We start from the raw sequence: 17792 nt of genomic DNA on the forward strand, positions 1-17792 counted from the left end.
TCACCCCTAATTCATGCACCCCCACAGTCACTGCCCTCACCCCTGATCCATGCACCCCCCAGTCACTGCACCCACCTCTGATCCACGCACCCCCCCCCCAGTCACTGCACTCACCCCTGATCCATGCACCCCCCATTCACTGCACCCACCTCTGATCCATGCACCCCCAGTCACTGCACTCACCCCTAATTCATGCACTCCCACAGTCACTGCACTCACCCCTGATCCATGCACCCCCTCAGTCACTGCACTCACCCCTGATCCATGCACCCCCACAGTCACTGCACTCACCCCTGATCCATGCACCCCCACAGTCACTGCACCCACCTCTGATTTATGCACCCCCCCCAGTCACTGCACCCACCTCTGATCCATGCACCCCCAGTCTTTGCACTCACCCCTAATCCATGCAGCCCCTCAGTCACTTCACCCACCCCTGATCCATGCACCCCCACAGTCACTGCACCCACCTCTGATCCATGCACCCCCTCAGTCACTGACTCACCCCTGATCCATGCACCCCCTCAGTCACTGACTCACCCCTGATCCATGCACCCCCCAGTCACTGCACCCACCCCTGATCCCTGCACCCCCTCAGTCACTGACTCACCCCTGATCCATGCACCCCCACAGTCAATGCACCCACCTCTGATCCACGCACCCCCCCCCAGATCCATGTCTCCCTCCAGCTCCGCTCATGTCACCTTCTCCACTTACCCCAGCGCTGGACTTTTAAAGCCCCCTCGCTCCGCCATTGGCTGCCCGCTCCCCGTGACGTCACGTCGGCCGTGTCCCCGCCCTTCCTTCCGTCCCCGAGTGACTGGTTGTGTGCAGTCTGGCAGCGGATCGGCGGAGGAGAGAGCACGGCTGATCCCGGACTTCACCCCCCCCTCCCCTTCTTCTTCTTCCCAACCCCCCCTGCACCGTCCATCCACCGGCGACCGTACCGTCAGCGGCCAGCACCCCCGCCCTCCGCCTCCCCCCGGTCTCTCTAGGTGTTTTGGGGGGGGTCCCCCTTTGCACATCACCAGGAAAAGGGGGGAGGGTGCACCAGGCGTGGATTTTACATTCATGATTATGGGCGACAAGAAGAGCCCGACCAGGTACAGTGCAGAGGGGGGGATGGGGGGGTTGGTGTTGGAGGGGGGGGGGGGGGTATTTGTTTATATGCAACCAGATGGACATTTAAAATTTAAATTCCCCCCCCCCCTTTTTTTGCTTGTGTTGCCAATGCCCTTGCAGAATCAGCCCCCTCCCTATGTATGATCTTGTTTATATCCTACTTGAAGACATCATGCCCCCCCCCCCTCCCAATTTAAAGGGCCCCTGTCAATGCCTATGATCTTTGCCCTCTGCAGCCAGATGCAGGCATCCCCCCCCTCCCACCCCATGCAGGCGCTTGCATCATGCATGCCAATACCCCCCCACCCCCTCTTCTTTGCAACAGTCCCTTTAAATTAAACCCCAATTACAGACAATGGGGGTAGACCAAGCCCGACCCAGGGATAGGCAGAGGAGGGGGGGGGCTGTCAATACGCAGAGATCGCCTGCTGAGCGTCTCCCAATGTATATGATCTATAGGGAGGCGAGGGGAAGTGCGCCAGGGCATTGCTGTGCTATGGCGGCTGAGCCTTTCAGACACAGAACACACTCCCTGCACTGAGCCTCAGACAAAGAGAATATTTACCAGGAGAGAGAGAGAGGAGAGGAGAAAAAGGCGAGGAGCAGGGTGGAGAGGAGAGCGCAACGCCTCCATTGCCCCCCAAAAATCCAAATAAATGATCATAGTCCCCCCCCCCCCCCCACCCCATTATCCCTTTATTGCTAGGTAAGCAAGGTGGGGGGTTGGGGTGGAGGGGGGGGCGCTGGAAGGGATCGGTAGACGGCGGTGGCGGTGGGTGGTTGGAATGTCTTCTATGGAATGGCTCACCATGGCTGCTTTTGTCTTTTGTGTTATTTTCACAGTGGGGTGTGTTGTCTTTTTTTTTTTTCTCTTTTTTCTTTTTTTTTTTATTAACCCCTTCCTGATCTCACCTTGGAGGGGTTCGAGGAGAAAAGAAGGGGTTAACCTTGCTCATCCGCGGGGGGGCTGAAATGGGGGGGTTCCTTCTGTCCTTTGCGATGGACCGCGGTCTCCGCTGACAATTAGGGCACTGACAAGAGAGCGGTGGGAGGTGAGGGCAGAGACGTTCGCCTGGCATCAGGCGCTGTGGACGAGCGTTTTTTCCTTTTTTTTTTTTTCCCTTTGCTCGTCTCCTTTTTGACGTTCCGCGCTGTTTAACTCCTCCAGGCCCGGGGGCTTTTTTTTTTTTTTTTTGTGATGCTTCGGCCCCTGTGGTCACATAAGGTTAATTTGAAGGGCAGCAAATTTAATCGGAGGTATCGCTGCTGCCTAGTGCCCCCTGCAGTCGCCGAATTGACAAGCTGCACCGCGCCGTCGCTTGGGCTTTTTTTCTTGTTGGCTTCGATGGGGAGGGAGCGCTAAAACAAAAAAAGTTTGTCTGTGGGAAAGTCGGGAGGGGGAAGTGTTGGCTAATGTTCATGTGAGAATGCCCAGGAAGCCAGGAGTTTGGTATTTGAAGATGTTTTTGGGTTGGCAATTGTTTTGTGGCCTCTGCCATTTTAAGCCAGTTGTACACTATACAATCTGATTGTACAATATCTTCAAGCTAATCATACCCTACAGAATCTGATTGTACAATATCCATTAGCCTAACCGTACTCTATACAATCTGTGCAGGATGCATTAGGCTAACCATATTCTACACAATCAGGTTGTACAATGCCCATTAGGCGAACAATACTCTTCACAATATGATTGTACAGAACCCATTAGGCTAACCATACTCTACACAATCTGATTGTATAATATTCATTAGGCTAACTGTGCTCTATACAGTCTTTTTGTATGATATTCATTAGTTACCATGCCTTATACAATCTGATTGTGCAGCTAGGCATACTCTATGCCAGAGGTCTACAAACTGGGGCTGAATGTGGCCCTTTGCTTGTCTTTATCCGGCCCTTGGGGCACTATTCTGTCCACTGGTACCAACAATAGGGTATTAATTCTGTTGCTGATACCAACAGTGGGTCAGTATTCCTCCCACTGACACCTTTGAAAGGGCACAATTCCTCCCACTGACACCAACAATGGGGCATAACTCCACCCACTGACACCAAAGAAATGGCACAATTCCACCCACTGACACCAAAGAAATGGCACAATTCCACCCACTGACACCAAAGCAATGGCACAATTCCTCCCACTGACACCAAAGCAATGGCACAATTCCCCCCACTGGCACCAAGGATGGGACACTATTCCCCCCACTGACACCAAGGATGGGGCACTATTCCCCCCACTGGCACCAAGGATGGGGCACTATTCCCCCCACTGGCACCAAGGATGGGGCACTATTCCCCCCACTGGCACCAAGGATGGGGCACTCTTCCCCCCACTGGCACCAAGGATGGGGCACTCTTCCCCCCACTGGCACCAAGGATGGGGCACTCTTCCCCCCACTGGCACCAAGGATGGGGCACCCTTCCTCCCACTGGCACCAAGGATGGGGCACCCTTCCTCCCACTGGCACCAAGGATGGGGCACCCTTCCTCCCACTGGCACCAAGGATGGGGCACCCTTCCTCCCACTGGCACCAAGGATGGGGCACCCTTCCTCCCACTGGCACCAAGGATGGGGCACCCTTCCTCCCACTGGCACCAAGGATGGGGCACCCCTCCTCCCACTGGCACCAAGGATGGGGCACCCCTCCTCCCACTGGCACCAAGGATGGGGCACCCCTCCTCCCACTGGCACCAAGGATGGGGCACCCCTCCTCCCACTGGCACCAAGGATGGGGCACCCCTCCTCCCACTGGCACCAAGGATGGGGCACCCTTCCTCCCACTGACAAAGATAGGGCATTGTTTACACCCACTGAATGCCAGGACATTTTCTATTCCCACTGACTCTAGTCTGCCCCCCCCCCCTAATTCTCAAGGACAATAAACTGGCCCTTTCTTTAGAAAGTTTGGAGACCTCTGCTCTATACAATCTGTACCATATGTGTTGGGATAACCATACTCTATACAATCTGATTGTGCAGGATCTTTTGGACTAACCATACACTATACAGTCTGACTGTACAATCCCCTTTAGATCTACTATCAGCTGTGTAGTACAGCAGCCTGTCTGATTGGATAGAAATTGAATGGGTGGTAAAGGTGTGTTCTCTTAGTACATTTAAATGAGATTGCACAGGAATTGTAATGTGTGTCTACCCTACTGAAACCATATTCTAGGTGGACACACCATTCAATGTGCAATCAGACCCTTGCTCTTCACAGATCTAAAGAAGATTGTACAATCCAGATATTAAGTGTGTGGTCCCCTTTAAGCTCACCACGTGTTACAATCTGGTTTTATGATTTAATGTGGACCTACCTACAACTTTGTAGTTCAAAGACTTGCCAGACTGAATACCGATTGGATATGTTAGGTTTGTCCTCATATTGCAAAGCCTTGGTAAATCCAAAGTTAATTGTACAAAGATTGTGTGATCAGGTTGGAAAGTGTATATGAGCCCTAGGGTCACCATATATGTTCCAATTTAACTATGTAATCAACTTCAGATTTAATATTGAAGACCTACCTAGTCCATCAATGGCTGGCCCTTGTAAGCTTTGGGTAGATCTAAAGAGAATTGCTGTACAATCAGATAGTATAGTCCATGGCCGCCATGTTGGGATAGTCTGCGTTCTGCCATTCCTCTGCAATGCTAATTTCCTCGCTGTTCTGTCCCTCTGGCACCAGTACATCACTGACCCAGGACGAGTTTGCTGATCAGGATCCATGTATGACAACTTATTCTGCAGCAGTGAGTCAGGCAACTAGCATTTCTGAGAAACAGGAAATGGTTTTCTTGGGATTTCCTTTTTATTCTGAAATATTCCGTACAAGTTCCCGATTTTTATTTATTTTTCTATTTGTGATTCAAATTGTTGTGTCCGGTGTTAGACATCTTCGGTTTGATCCTGCCATTGAGAAGTGGCGGGGCTCCTTTAAAGAGAAATACTTGTTTCCTGGCTGTTTGGTGTCAGTGCTTTTTTGAGTTGCAGACCTGAAACTAGCATGCTGTAAACACATCACGATTCTATTTCTGTTCCAGGTCCTGGAACAAGGGAATTATGGAGGTTGCCCTTACTGGCCATTCCTTCTGGAAATGGCAGTTGCCTGGCCATGCTTGGCTTCAGTGGTCCTTAAAGCTGTACTCCCGGGAAAAGAAAATTCCTCCATTGCAGTATGGCTCTCCCCGCACTGCAAGGGTTAAATGCTCACTTGACCAGTAACAAGGATTTTTAGTCACCTGATCCCTCGCTCCCGCAGGCTCTCTCCAAGCTGAGCAACTGCCTCCCGCCATGCTGACGTCATCGAGTACAGTGCCAGGTCAACAAGCTCTGAGTTGTAGGCGGTCCCTCTGCATCCCCCACATACAAGAGGGAGAATAGAAGAGCGCCAACTTGTGGGGGGAGTGAGGATTAAGTCTCGGTTCACACTACTGCTTCCTGGAAGTCATGCGACTTTGCCAGGCTACTATGAAGCAACTTTCAAGGAATGCCTGGGTAATCTTTCTGTAATGTTGGATCCAAATCGCATCAATATAGATTAGGATCCGATCTTGGAGGCGACTTCCATTAACCACTTGCCCTCCTAACGATTTACCCCCCCCCCCTCCTGACCAGGCCATTTTTTGCATTACGGCGCTGCATTACTTTAACAATTGCGCGGTCATGCAGCACTGCCCCTAAATGAAATTTATGTCCTTTTTTTCCCACAAATTGAGCTATCTTTGGGTGGTATTTGATCACCTGTGCGTTTTTTGTTTTTTTTGGGGGTTTTTTTAGCGCTATTTTTGAGAAAACAATATTTTTGACTTTTTCTTATTAAACATGTCCAGTAAAAAAAATTGTTTAACAAATCAAATTTCGTCGTACATTTTCACCAAGACTGCAACAGTCTTTGCGGGGGAAAAAAAATTCCAATGCTGGGATTTTTTTTTTTATACTAGTAATGGTGGCGATCAGCAACTTATAGTGGGACTGCGTCAGACATTTTGACACTGGGGGAGGGAACTGACTTGGTGTCACTGACATCCCCAGTGACACCAATACTGTGTTGAGTGCTAAAAAAAAAAAGAAGCACTGACACTGTACTAATGGCACTGGGCAGGAAGGGGTTAACAGGAGGGGCGATCAAAGGGTTAACTATGTGCAGGGAGTGATTTACATAGGGGGTTGTGTCAGTGTGCTTCACTGTAATCACACTGCTTTGGATGGCTGTGCTGTGCACAGCCATCCAAAGCAGTGTGCCCGAGCTGACAGGGAGAAGAACTGTTAGTAAACAAAACAGCTCTTCCCATCAGAACTCACCGGCCAGGACCCAGTGATTGACAGCCGCGAATGGCTGCAGGGGTAGGGCTTGCGTATGGCCCCTTCCTGGAAATGCAAAATGACATATATATATATACGTGATTTTGTACAGCCGTGCCGCCCTGTAGCAGTAGTTTTGATATAGGGCGGTCGGGAAGCGGTTAAAGTCTATGGGCACATGTCGGAGAGAAGTTTCCTTGAAGTAGTACTGGAAGCTTTTCTAAAATCGAAGCGACTTCAGTAATGCTAATTAAGACGGCTCTCATTGACTAACATGGGATTTCACATGTCATGTGACTTGGGGTCTCAGAAGTCGGATCCCAAGTCGCGGCGTTTAACCTTTGAAGGGCGTGGGGGAAGCCCATTGCAAGGCTTTGTTTACACTTGGGCGGTAAAAACAGGCAGTTGAGCCACATTTGTACCACTCCTAAGCTGCAAAGGCATCCATATGGGGTATACCCCTGCTGTGGTGCAGTAAAATTTGTCCCCGTTTCAAGTGGTGTGAGCTTTAAGGGGTTAAAATGGGCAGTGCGGAGGTAACTTTGTAGCTTTTTACTGCCTGTCACTTGTCCTGTGAATGTGTTCCACCATGGAACGCTTTTCAGAGGACCGCCGCAAGTATTTACAAGCCCCAAGGAAAGCATTTTCTTTTCTCCGGAGTTCCCCTTTAAGGACCACTGAAGCCGAGCTTTGATGGCCAGCTAAGTAGCATTTTCAGCAATGGCAGCCTCAATAATTCTTTCATTTGGAACTCTACAAAGCCAGGAATGACATACTGTATATGTAATCTGTTACTAGCAGGCACACTGCAGGGTTTCTTTTCCTGCCTCCCCCTTATTATAGCAACTGCCATTTTTCTAAGAAAAGTTGACCTCTATGATACAGCCGGTCAAAAGCATTAACATGGCAGTTTTTGTTTTCCTGAGTCCACTTGGTAACATAGTTTTATTACCTGTTGATCCTGTCAGTAAATCTGTCATTCTACTTCCTGAAACAGCAGAAGTGACAGTTACGGGGGTTGGGACAAACTATGTAAAACTAGAGTGCTAATGGTTAGCTATTTATAAAATGTTAGTCTTTTCCCCAACAGAACCTGTTGCTGTAACAGCCTAAAAGTTGTAAATGGTCTTGATTTGGTTTGTCTGTTAAAGTGTTTGTAAAGCTCAGACATGAAATATGAACAAAGCATATCCTTCTATAGTGTGTGCTTGTCTCAATCCAGAGCACTAAGGGGTTTATTTACTAAAGCTGGAGAGTCCAAAATCAGACTCCCTTCTGCATAGAAACCAATCAGCTTCTAACCTCAGCTTGTTCAATGAAGCTTTGGCAATGAAACCTGGAAGCTGATTGGTTTCTATGCAGAAGGGAGTCTGATTTTGGACTCTCCAGCTTTAGTAAATAAACCCTTAAGTGTCATTTCTGTGCACTTATCTGTTCTTCTCTCTGAGTCACTTCTGACAAGTTTTCCTGACACCAAGAGAAAAAAGATGACTGGGAGGGAGCTCCAGCAGACAGCCTGTGATTGACAGCCTCAGCTCTGTTCCAATGTGTGGTGTAAAGGGAGGGGGGGGGTGTTCCTGTGTTCCTTCTCTCCAATCAGCTCTCATTGGGCTGTGCCGTATGTAATTTCAGCTCCCCGCCCCTGTTTTCTGAAAGTTCAAACAAGCTATAAATATTTTGGAGTTTGAACTTATGTAGATTAGAGAAGGCTGCTGATAAACAGGTACAACTTAAGCAGGAAGATTTGTTTCCTCTCTGTGTATCACCTGAGGCCAGTCACTTCGGTGGGTATATGGAAGGGTTTACAATCACTTTAAAGCTCTATGCACACTAGCCTTTTTTAAGCTCCTAGAAGCTGTTAGCAGCATTTTTTTCTGCTCCTAGAAGCCAAATGGTGTTCTCATATGTGTCCATTGCACACTAATTCAGGTTATTTGCGTTTTTTGACCGTCAGCGTATAGGAGCAGAAAAAAAAATTGTTCTTGTTTTGAGCGTTTTTCCAGCAGACAGAAAAATGCTACTTAAATGCTTCTAACATCTTTTTCCTATATGTGCTGTAAAAAGGCTAATAAATGCTATCGCTCCTAAAAATGCTATTACCAGCATTTTTTATCCTGGGTTTTTTTTAGCTTTAAAAAAAAAAAAAAAGCTAGTGTACATGGAGCCTAAAGGGATCCTTCACATGTGTGGCAGGCACTGCTGCTTCTTTGAAAAGTGATCCACACCCAGATCGTTTTTTGGAGGAGTTTTGACATACGGAGGAGGAGGCTTTGTTTGCCTGCTTGAACCCCGCACTAGTGCGCAGGAACCATGTGCACTGCACACAGTTGGGGTGCTTAAAGAGCTCTTGAATGGGTTGAGGACAGTAGTGCTTGTCTAAATCAACCGGATATAATTCCAGCCGCAAAGCATTGTGGCTGCAGCATGTGTATGCCTCCAGCTGCTGCCTCTGCGAGGAGGAGCGATTGTGGGGCTCAATTGAGGTATTTTACCGCCCCCTATATCTGGTCTCTCAGGACCCTGCATTCACTATATCTGGACTATATCCGGTCTCCCCGGACCCTGCATTCACTATATCCGGTCTCCCCGGACCCTGCATTCACTATATCCGGTCTCCCCGGACCCTGCATTCACTATATCCGGTCTCCCCGGACCCTGCATTCACTATATCCGGTCTCCCCGGACCCTGCATTCACTATATCCGGTCTCCCCGGACCCTGCATTCACTATATCCGGTCTCCACGGACCCTGCATTCACTATATCCGGTCTCCACGGACCCCGCATTCACTATATCCGGTCTCCCCGGACCCCGCATTCACTATATCCGGTCTCCCCGGACCCCGCATTCACTATATCCGGTCTCCCCGGACCCCGCATTCACTCTATCCGGTCTCCCCGGACCCCGCATTCACTCTATCCGGTCTCCCCGGACCCCGCATTCACTCTATCCGGTCTTCCCGGACCCTGCATTCACTCTATCCGGTCTCCCCGGACCCTGCATTCACTCTATCCGGTCTCCCCGGACCCTGCATTCACTCTATCCGGTCTCCCCGGACCATGCATTCACTCTATCCGGTCTCCCCGGACCCTGCATTCACTCTATCCGGTCTCCCCGGACCCTGCATTCACTCTATCCGGTCTCCCCGGACCCTGCATTCACTCTATCCGGTCTCCCCGGACCCTGCATTCACTCTATCCGGTCTCCCCGGACCCTGCATTCACTCTATCCGCTCTCCCCGGACCCTGCATTCACTCTATCCGCTCTCCCCGGACCCTGCATTCACTCTATCCGCTCTCCCCGGACCCTGCATTCACTCTATCCGCTCTCCCCGGACCCTGCATTCACTCTATCCGCTCTCCCCGGACCCTGCATTCACTCTATCCGCTCTCCCCGGACCCTGCATTCACTCTATCCGCTCTCCCCGGACCCTGCATTCACTCTATCCGCTCTCCCCGGACCCTGCATTCACTCTATCCGCTCTCCCCGGACCCTGCATTCACTCTATCCGCTCTCCCCGGACCCTGCATTCACTCTATCCTCTCTCCCCGGACCCTGCATTCACTCTATCCCCTCTCCCCGGACCCTGCATTCACTCTATCCCCTCTCCCCGGACCCTGCATTCACTCTATCCCCTCTCCCCGGACCCTGCATTCACTCTATCCGCTCTCCCCGGACCCTGCATTCACTCTATCCGCTCTCCCCGGACCCTGCATTCACTCTATCCGCTCTCCCCGGACCCTGCATTCACTCTATCCGCTCTCCCCGGACCCTGCATTCACTCTATCCGCTCTCCCCGGACCCTGCATTCACTCTATCCGCTCTCCCCGGACCCTGCATTCACTCTATCCGCTCTCCCCGGACCCTGCATTCACTCTATCCGCTCTCCCCGGACCCTGCATTCACTCTATCCGCTCTCCCCGGACCCTGCATTCACTCTATCCGCTCTCCCCGGACCCTGCATTCACTCTATCCGCTCTCCCCGGACCCTGCATTCACTATATCAGGTCTCCCCGGACCCTGCATTCACTATATCAGGTCTCCCCGGACCCTGCATTCACTATATCAGGTCTCCCCGGACCCTGCATTCACTATATCAGGTCTCCCCGGACCCTGCATTCACTCTATCCGGTCTCCCCGGACCCTGCATTCACTCTATCCGGTCTCCCCGGAGCCTGCATTCACTCTATCCGCTCTCCCCGGAGCCTGCATTCACTCTATCCGCTCTCCCCGGAGCCTGCATTCACTCTATCCGCTCTCCCCGGAGCCTGCATTCACTCTATCCGCTCTCCCCGGAGCCTGCATTCACTCTATCCGCTCTCCCCGGAGCCTGCATTCACTCTATCCGCTCTCCCCGGAGCCTGCATTCACTCTATCCGCTCTCCCCGGAGCCTGCATTCACTCTATCCGCTCTCCCCGGAGCCTGCATTCACTAGATCTGCTCTTCCACAGTACACACAACATGAAATGGGCTTAATGATCATTTCCTCATTAAGCCCACAGTCCAGCAGCAGCTTCAGACTACTCCGTTCACAGGGTGACAACACTACTGTGTGATTTCACGGCAGAACAAACAATGTTGTCACCCTGTTGCAGTTAGTGGGCAAATATCAGCTCTAATGGCAGGATCAACAGGTAATAAATCACTATTACATGAGTAAAACAAGAACTGGACCAGCTGCATCATTTCTCATCTTTTATTAAAAAAAAAAATGGCAGTTAGCGAGACAGGAAGTCAGTTGTTGGGAATGTTTCCCCCAAACAATAGAATTTATTCTGCATTGCCAGCATTGTACGTATTTGCACACGGGTGTAATAGAAGGCTGTGTAAATAAAGCGGCGTGGTATTTGGAGGCATTGGAGTTTGGTTTCTGTATGGTGGTGTTTGATGAAGGGACGTGTCTGCACTCCGGAATGCGTGAGTCAGTGCAACCAGCGCATGCGTGAAGGGAGCCTGTCCTGTAGGGAATACGGGAGCCGCCATCGCAGGATTGCTTGTAAAGTTGCAGGCTTTGGGGCTGCCGTCCTTTAGGCTGGATTCACAACTATACAGTTTGCATTTGATCTGTTTCTGCAGTGCTTTTTGCTGTGTGTTTTTGCACATGCGTTTTTGATGCATTTTTTTTTTCTTTTTTCAGTTTGTTGCTGGGCAGAATAAAACGCAGCAAAAAGGCACTACATGCTTTTCTGCAGCGTCTCCATTGATGTCTATTGAACCAAAAACACAATGTTTTGCATTTAAAATAGTTCCTGACCCTCTCCAATAAACGCACCGGGTGAAAACGCAGAGATGTGAACCTGTCCCATAGGAAATCATGTTAAATGGACTGCTGTGCGTTTCTGCAAAATGCAGCGGAAAACACTTAGGGGTGAACCTAGACTTAGAGGTACTGACTGGGAACAGGCATGCAGATTGTCAAGTCTGAAATGAAGATACAATCTCCTTTAGATCTGCCATAAACTATAGAGGGCAAGGTAATGCTTCCCTGGATACAGGCTGAATTGTTTCGGCAGGTCCCTCTATTACATAGCATTGGTAAATCAGCAGAAATTGTATAGAGATTGCACAATCTGATTGTATAGTGTATGGCCAGCTTTAGGACTGGTTTTTTTTTTTTTTTTTAAACAATGCATTGCGGCAGAATGCATTACGTGTTTAGATACACCGTGGTGCCAATAATTTTGAATAGCACTGACCCTGCATTCACTATATCCGGTCTCCCCGGACCCTGCATTCACTATATCCGGTCTCCCCGGACCCTGCATTCACTATATCCGGTCTCCCCGGACCCTGCATTCACTATATCCGGTCTCCCCGGACCCTGCATTCACTATATCCGGTCTCCCCGGACCCTGCATTCACTATATCCGGTCTCCCCGGACCCTGCATTCACTATATCCGGTCTCCCCGGACCCTGCATTCACTATATCCGGTCTCCCCGGACCCTGCATTCACTATATCCGGTCTCCCCGGACCCTGCATTCACTATATCCGGTCTCCCCGGACCCTGCATTCACTATATCCGGTCTCCCCGGACCCTGCATTCACTATATCCGGTCTCCCCGGACCCTGCATTCACTATATCCGGTCTCCCCGGACCCTGCATTCACTATATCCGGTCTCCCCGGCTCTGCATTCACTATATCCGGTCTCCCCGGACCCTGCATTCACTATATCCGCCCCCCCGTCCCTGCATTCACTATGTCCGCCCCCCCCCCCCGTCCCTGCATTCACTATATCCGCCCCCCCCCCCCCGTCCCTGCATTCACTATATCTGGTCTCCCCGGACCCTGCATTCACTATATCTGCTCTCCCACAGTACACAGAACATGGAAATGCAATTATTTTAGTAACTATAAACTGCTAAATACCTTTTCTCATCAGCAGAATATAGCAGTCTTGTGACTTCTATCAGTGTCCAGCAGAGCACTGGTTTTAAGCTTGTAGGAGGTGTTTTCATTCTACTCTGATTGTCCTATGAGACTGCATGACCCCTGACCTCTGTCTGGATAGCGCTGATTGTCCCCGTGCTGTTCACATGCACCCTCCCAAAGAAAGAAAAAACTCTCTAGCAATACACAGCAAACAGAGCATGTGCAGACTTGTCACTGCTGCACTGTACTATGGCAGATAGATTGGGGACAGTAGACGAAGGGGAGGATCAGAGAAGACAGGATCAAACCGCCTTTTTACATATTACGGAGGATTACCCCCTTTTTACATACTACGGAGGATTACCCCCTTAGGTTCCACAGCAAGTATAACAAGCATGCTTTACTGCATATACAGACTGATTTTACTGCTGTGGGTTTAGTAACACTTTAATCCAACGCACATCGTAACGCTCTTTTTTGCAACCTTGTCTTGGCCTCTTTGTTAACCCCATTTGGCTGTTGGTACACTTTTGAAATCATGCAACTTTTAAAGTCGGAACGGTGTGACCGAGCTGTTAGCTGGAGTTTGGGTTCAGTTTGTTAGTGTATTTAAATCAGATAATACATCTAACATTCCCCTCCCCCCCAGACTGACAATGCTACTGTCCAAAGGTGCCCCCCTGTGCTCCTTTAATACTGGGGGCACTCTAACATAGAAAGTGTGTTACTGGTAAGATCATCAGGTGAAAGCAGAGGAGAAAAAAAAAGCATAAAAAAGAAAACTAATGCAGCCACCATTTCTAATGACTGGTAAGCTGCAATATATTAGATTTTTGGTTTGAGGTTTACTACCGCTTTAATGTAACCCTTCCTCTCTGGAAACTGAGATTTCCTGCTCTGTGCACCCAGTTCTGTATTATCTGCATTTTAGGTTGAAGGGGGGGAATCAATGATATGCATCTTCTATGGCAGGGGTCTCCAACCTTCTATGGCAGGGGTCTCCAACCTTCTATGGCAGGGGTCTCCAACCTTCTATGGCAGGGGTCTCCAACCTTCTATGGCAGGGGTCTCCAACCTTCTATGGCAGGGGTCTCCAACCTTCTATGGCAGGGGTCTCCAACCTTCTATGGCGGGGGTCTCCAATCTTTCTACACAAAGGGCCAGTTTACTGTTCTTCAAAGACTGTGGTCTGTACGAGTAGAAAATATCATGATTAGTATTAGGGGGAGTAATAGTGCCCTGTCTTTGGTATTAATGAGCGGAATGGTGCCTCCTCATTGGTGTCAGTGGGAGGAATGGTGCCTCCTCATTGGTGTCAGTGGGAGGAATGGTGCCTCCTCATTGGTGTCAGTGGGAGGAATGGTGCCTCCTCATTGGTGTCAGTGGGAGGAATGGTGCCTCCTCATTGGTGTCAGTGGGAGGAATGGTGCCTCCTCATTGGTGTCAGTGGGAGGAATGGTGCCTCCTCATTGGTGTCAGTGGGAGGAATGGTGCCTCCTCATTGGTGTCAGTGGGAGGAATGGTGCCTCCTCATTGGTGTCAGTGGGAGGAATGGTGCCTCTTCATTGGTGTCAGTGGGAGGAATGGTGCCTTGTCAGTGGGAGGAATGGTGCCTCCTTATTGGTGTCAGTGGGAGGAAAGGTGCCCCCTCATTGGTGTCAGTGGGAGGAAAGGTGCCCCCTCATTGGTGTCAGTGGGAGGAATGTTGCCCCATCATTGGTGTCAGTGGGAGGAATGGTGCCCCATCATTGGTGTCAGTGGGAGGAATGGTGCCCCATCATTGGTGTCAGTGGGAGGAATGGTGCCCCATCATTGGTGTCAGTGGGAGGAATGGTGCCCCCTCATTGGTGTCAGTGGGGAGGAATGGTGCCCCCTCATTGGTGTCAGTGGGGAGGAATGGTGCCCCCTCATTGGTGTCAGTGGGGAGGAATGGTGCCCCCTCATTGGTGTCAGTGGGGAGGAATGGTGCCCCCTCATTGGTGTCAGTGGGGAGGAATGGAGCCACCTCATTGGTGTCAGTGGGAGGAATGGTGCCACCTCATTGGTGTCAGTGGGAGGAATGGTGCCCCAGCATTGGTGTCAGTGGGAGGAATAGTGCCTATTGGCAGTGTCTGTGGCAGGAGCTATGCCTTACTATTGTTGACAGTGCCCTAATAAAGTCCCAAAGGGCCAGATAACTGCAAGCATAGGGCCACATCTGGCCCTCGGGCCGCAGTTTGGGTTCCACTGTACTATGGGGACCCCATAAGACAGGAAGTCCGCCTTGTACAAAAAAGCCCAATTGTATCGATCTCTTTATTCCTGTGTATGGACGCTGTTAAAAGCCCCTTTGTTTAGGCATAGTGCCATTTATACTTACTGATTTTTTTTTTTTCTTTTTGTTTTTCAGGCCAAAAAGGCAAGCTAAGCCTTCAGCCGATGAAGGATATTGGGATTGTAGCGTGTGCACTTTTAGGAACAGTGCAGAAGCCTTCAAGTGCAGTATATGCGATGTGCGGAAAGGAACGTCCACCAGGTACAGTCCACTTTCCAAGCTCTTTCCTGCCTTAAAGGTGAACTCCAGCCAACACCTAAAAGTCCCCCCAGACCTCTCTCTCCCCCCGTGTAGTGTCCCTTGGCATTTTATTTTCACAGATCGTGTCCCCTTGCTGTGTAATCCCTCGTTAGGGACCCCATGACATCATCACAGAGGCTTCAAAAGGTTGTCTATCTTCTGGAGTCGGGGAGGAGTCTGCAGGGTGTCAGTTTCTGTGGCCATTGACCAATCGGTGTTGGGGGTGTGTCAGTGCAGGAAAGAAAGGGGTAGATCTCCCTACTGCTCTCCCAGCTCAGTGTCCTGTAGCTGTTGTTGGCTTCAGAGTGAAGGATTCTGGGAAAGAGCGCGCAGTTGCCCCAAGGTGACGCAATACAAGGTTTCTGCACCTGCAGGCGGCCCTTTATCTCCCCCATTTACTGACCCTCTCTTGTATTAAGCTGGCCATACACTAGGAGAATTTCAAACAAAAATTTGTACAAAAATTCTTAGCATCTTCGAAGACTTGACGAATGTCCTTTCATTCGATTTTGGAATCATTGGACTTTCCTGAATGAAAACCACATTCGCTATTCATTCCTTTGTGAAATATTTTCCATCCAATTCCTTCAAAATGTCTTGTCACTGCCATCGAAAGCGACCACTGATTTGACCCCACTAATGATTAAAACAGGGGTCTCCAAACTTTTTTTTGGTGTCAGTGAGAGGAATAGTGCCCCATCATTGGTGTCAGCGAGAGGAATAGTGCCCATCATTGGTGTCAGTGAGAGGAATAGTGCCCCATCATTGGTGTCAGTAGGAACAGTACCCCATCATTGGTGTCAGTAGGAATAGTACCTCATCATTGGTGTCAGTGGGAAGAATAGTACCCCATCATTGGTGTCAGTGGGAAGAATAGTACCCCATCATTGGTGTCAGTAGGAAGAATAGTACCCCATCATTGGTGTCAGTAGGAAGAATAGTACCCCATCATTGGTGTCAGTAGGAAGAATAGTACCCCATCATTGGTGTCAATGGAAGGAATGGTGCCTCATCATTGTCAGTAGGAGGAATAGTACTCCATTGTTGGTGTGAGTACAAAAATGGTGCTCTATCATTGGTGTCAGTAGGAATAATTGTACCCCATCATTGTGTCAGTGGAAGGAATGGTACCCCATTATGTGTGTCAGTGGGAAGTATAGTGTCCTATCATTGGTGTCAGTGGAAGGAATAATACCCCATCATTGGTGTCAGTGGAAGGAATAGTAACCCATCATTGGTGTCAGTGGAAGGAATAGTACTCCATCATTGGTGTCAGTTGAAGGAATGGTACCCCATCATTGGTGTCAGTGGAAGGAATGGTACCCCATCATTGGTGTCAGTGGAAGGAATGGTACCCCATCATTGGTGTCAGTTGAAGGAATGGTACCCCATCACTGGTGTCAGTGGAAGGACTAGTACCCCATCACTGGTGTCAGTGGAAGGACTAGTACCCCATCACTGGTGTCAGTGGAAGGACTAGTACCCCATCACTGGTGTCAGTGGAAGGACTAGTACCCCATCACTGGTGTCAGTGGAAGGACTAGTACCCCATCACTGGTGTCAGCGGAAGGACTAGTACCCATCATTGGTGTCAGCGGAAGGAATAGTGCCCCATCATTGCTGTCAGTGGGAGGAATAGTTCCCCATCATTGGTGTCAGTGGGAGGAATAGTTCCCCATAGTTGGTGTCAGTGGTAGCAATAGTGTCGCATATCAGTAAGTGGAACAGTGTACAAAGGGCCAGATAAAGGCAAGCAAAGGGCCGCAGTTTGGAGATCACTGGATTAGAAGATTGAACGAATGTCCTTAAAGTGAAAGATTTCTGCCACCATTCTGCTAGTGTATGTCGGCTTTGGTGCAGCTCCTCTCCCCTCGTGCCTGCAGAGCTGAACCAGTAAAATCCTGCTGTGTATGGCCGTGTATGGTCTTCCCCAATGCCCACTTTATAATTGGTATAAGTGTTGCCCGGAGTTCCTCTTTAATGAGGCAAAGCGTTTTTCTCTCATGTATCATTGCTGTGATGTCCGTTCAGGGAAATGCTTCCTAGGACCGAGGTCAGACGGATGACTCTACCGCTGACAATGGATGCAAAGTGCCAGCGGCAGGATCGCATAGAGGTTGTTTATTCCTATTGACTCGCTTCCTCTGTAGCCACACACCACGAGATGTCGCTCACATTGCTCGCAATCGGGATTTGGGCTCGGCGACAGGGCGGCATCTCACTGCCTGTGGCAACAGAAGGAACTATTCCATAGAGACACACAGGAATCTTCTTTAGTGTTCCTGATACTGGCGATTTGTAGCAGTTGTGCATGTATCACCAACCCAAAGGTGTACTGTTGTCTTGGTTGCACTTTTAGAATACAATGGGAGGCAAAAAAAAAAGTGGCGTTTTTCTTTACTTTCCATACACACTAGCATTTCCATACACACT

At 49.8% G+C, this 17792-nt stretch overlaps 1 protein-coding gene across 1 annotated transcript in view; it reads left to right on the forward strand.

Annotated features, from left to right (window-relative positions):
• The first annotated feature begins 809 nt into the window (after positions 1-809).
• The window catches only part of RYBP (RING1 and YY1 binding protein), a 109286-nt gene continuing 92303 nt past the window's right edge, over positions 810-17792 (forward strand). The window contains exons 1-2 of the mRNA XM_089672245.1: positions 810-1103; positions 15195-15320. Of these exons, the coding sequence (XP_089528371.1) occupies positions 1072-1103; positions 15195-15320 (158 nt within the window). The 5' untranslated portion in view covers positions 810-1071. The remainder of the gene's footprint in view (positions 1104-15194; positions 15321-17792) is intronic.

This window comes from Staurois parvus, unplaced genomic scaffold (assembly GCF_062004578.1).
Source record: "Staurois parvus isolate SC_StPar_1 unplaced genomic scaffold, SC_StPar_1.0 ptg000124l, whole genome shotgun sequence".
NCBI lineage: Eukaryota > Metazoa > Chordata > Amphibia > Anura > Ranidae > Staurois > Staurois parvus.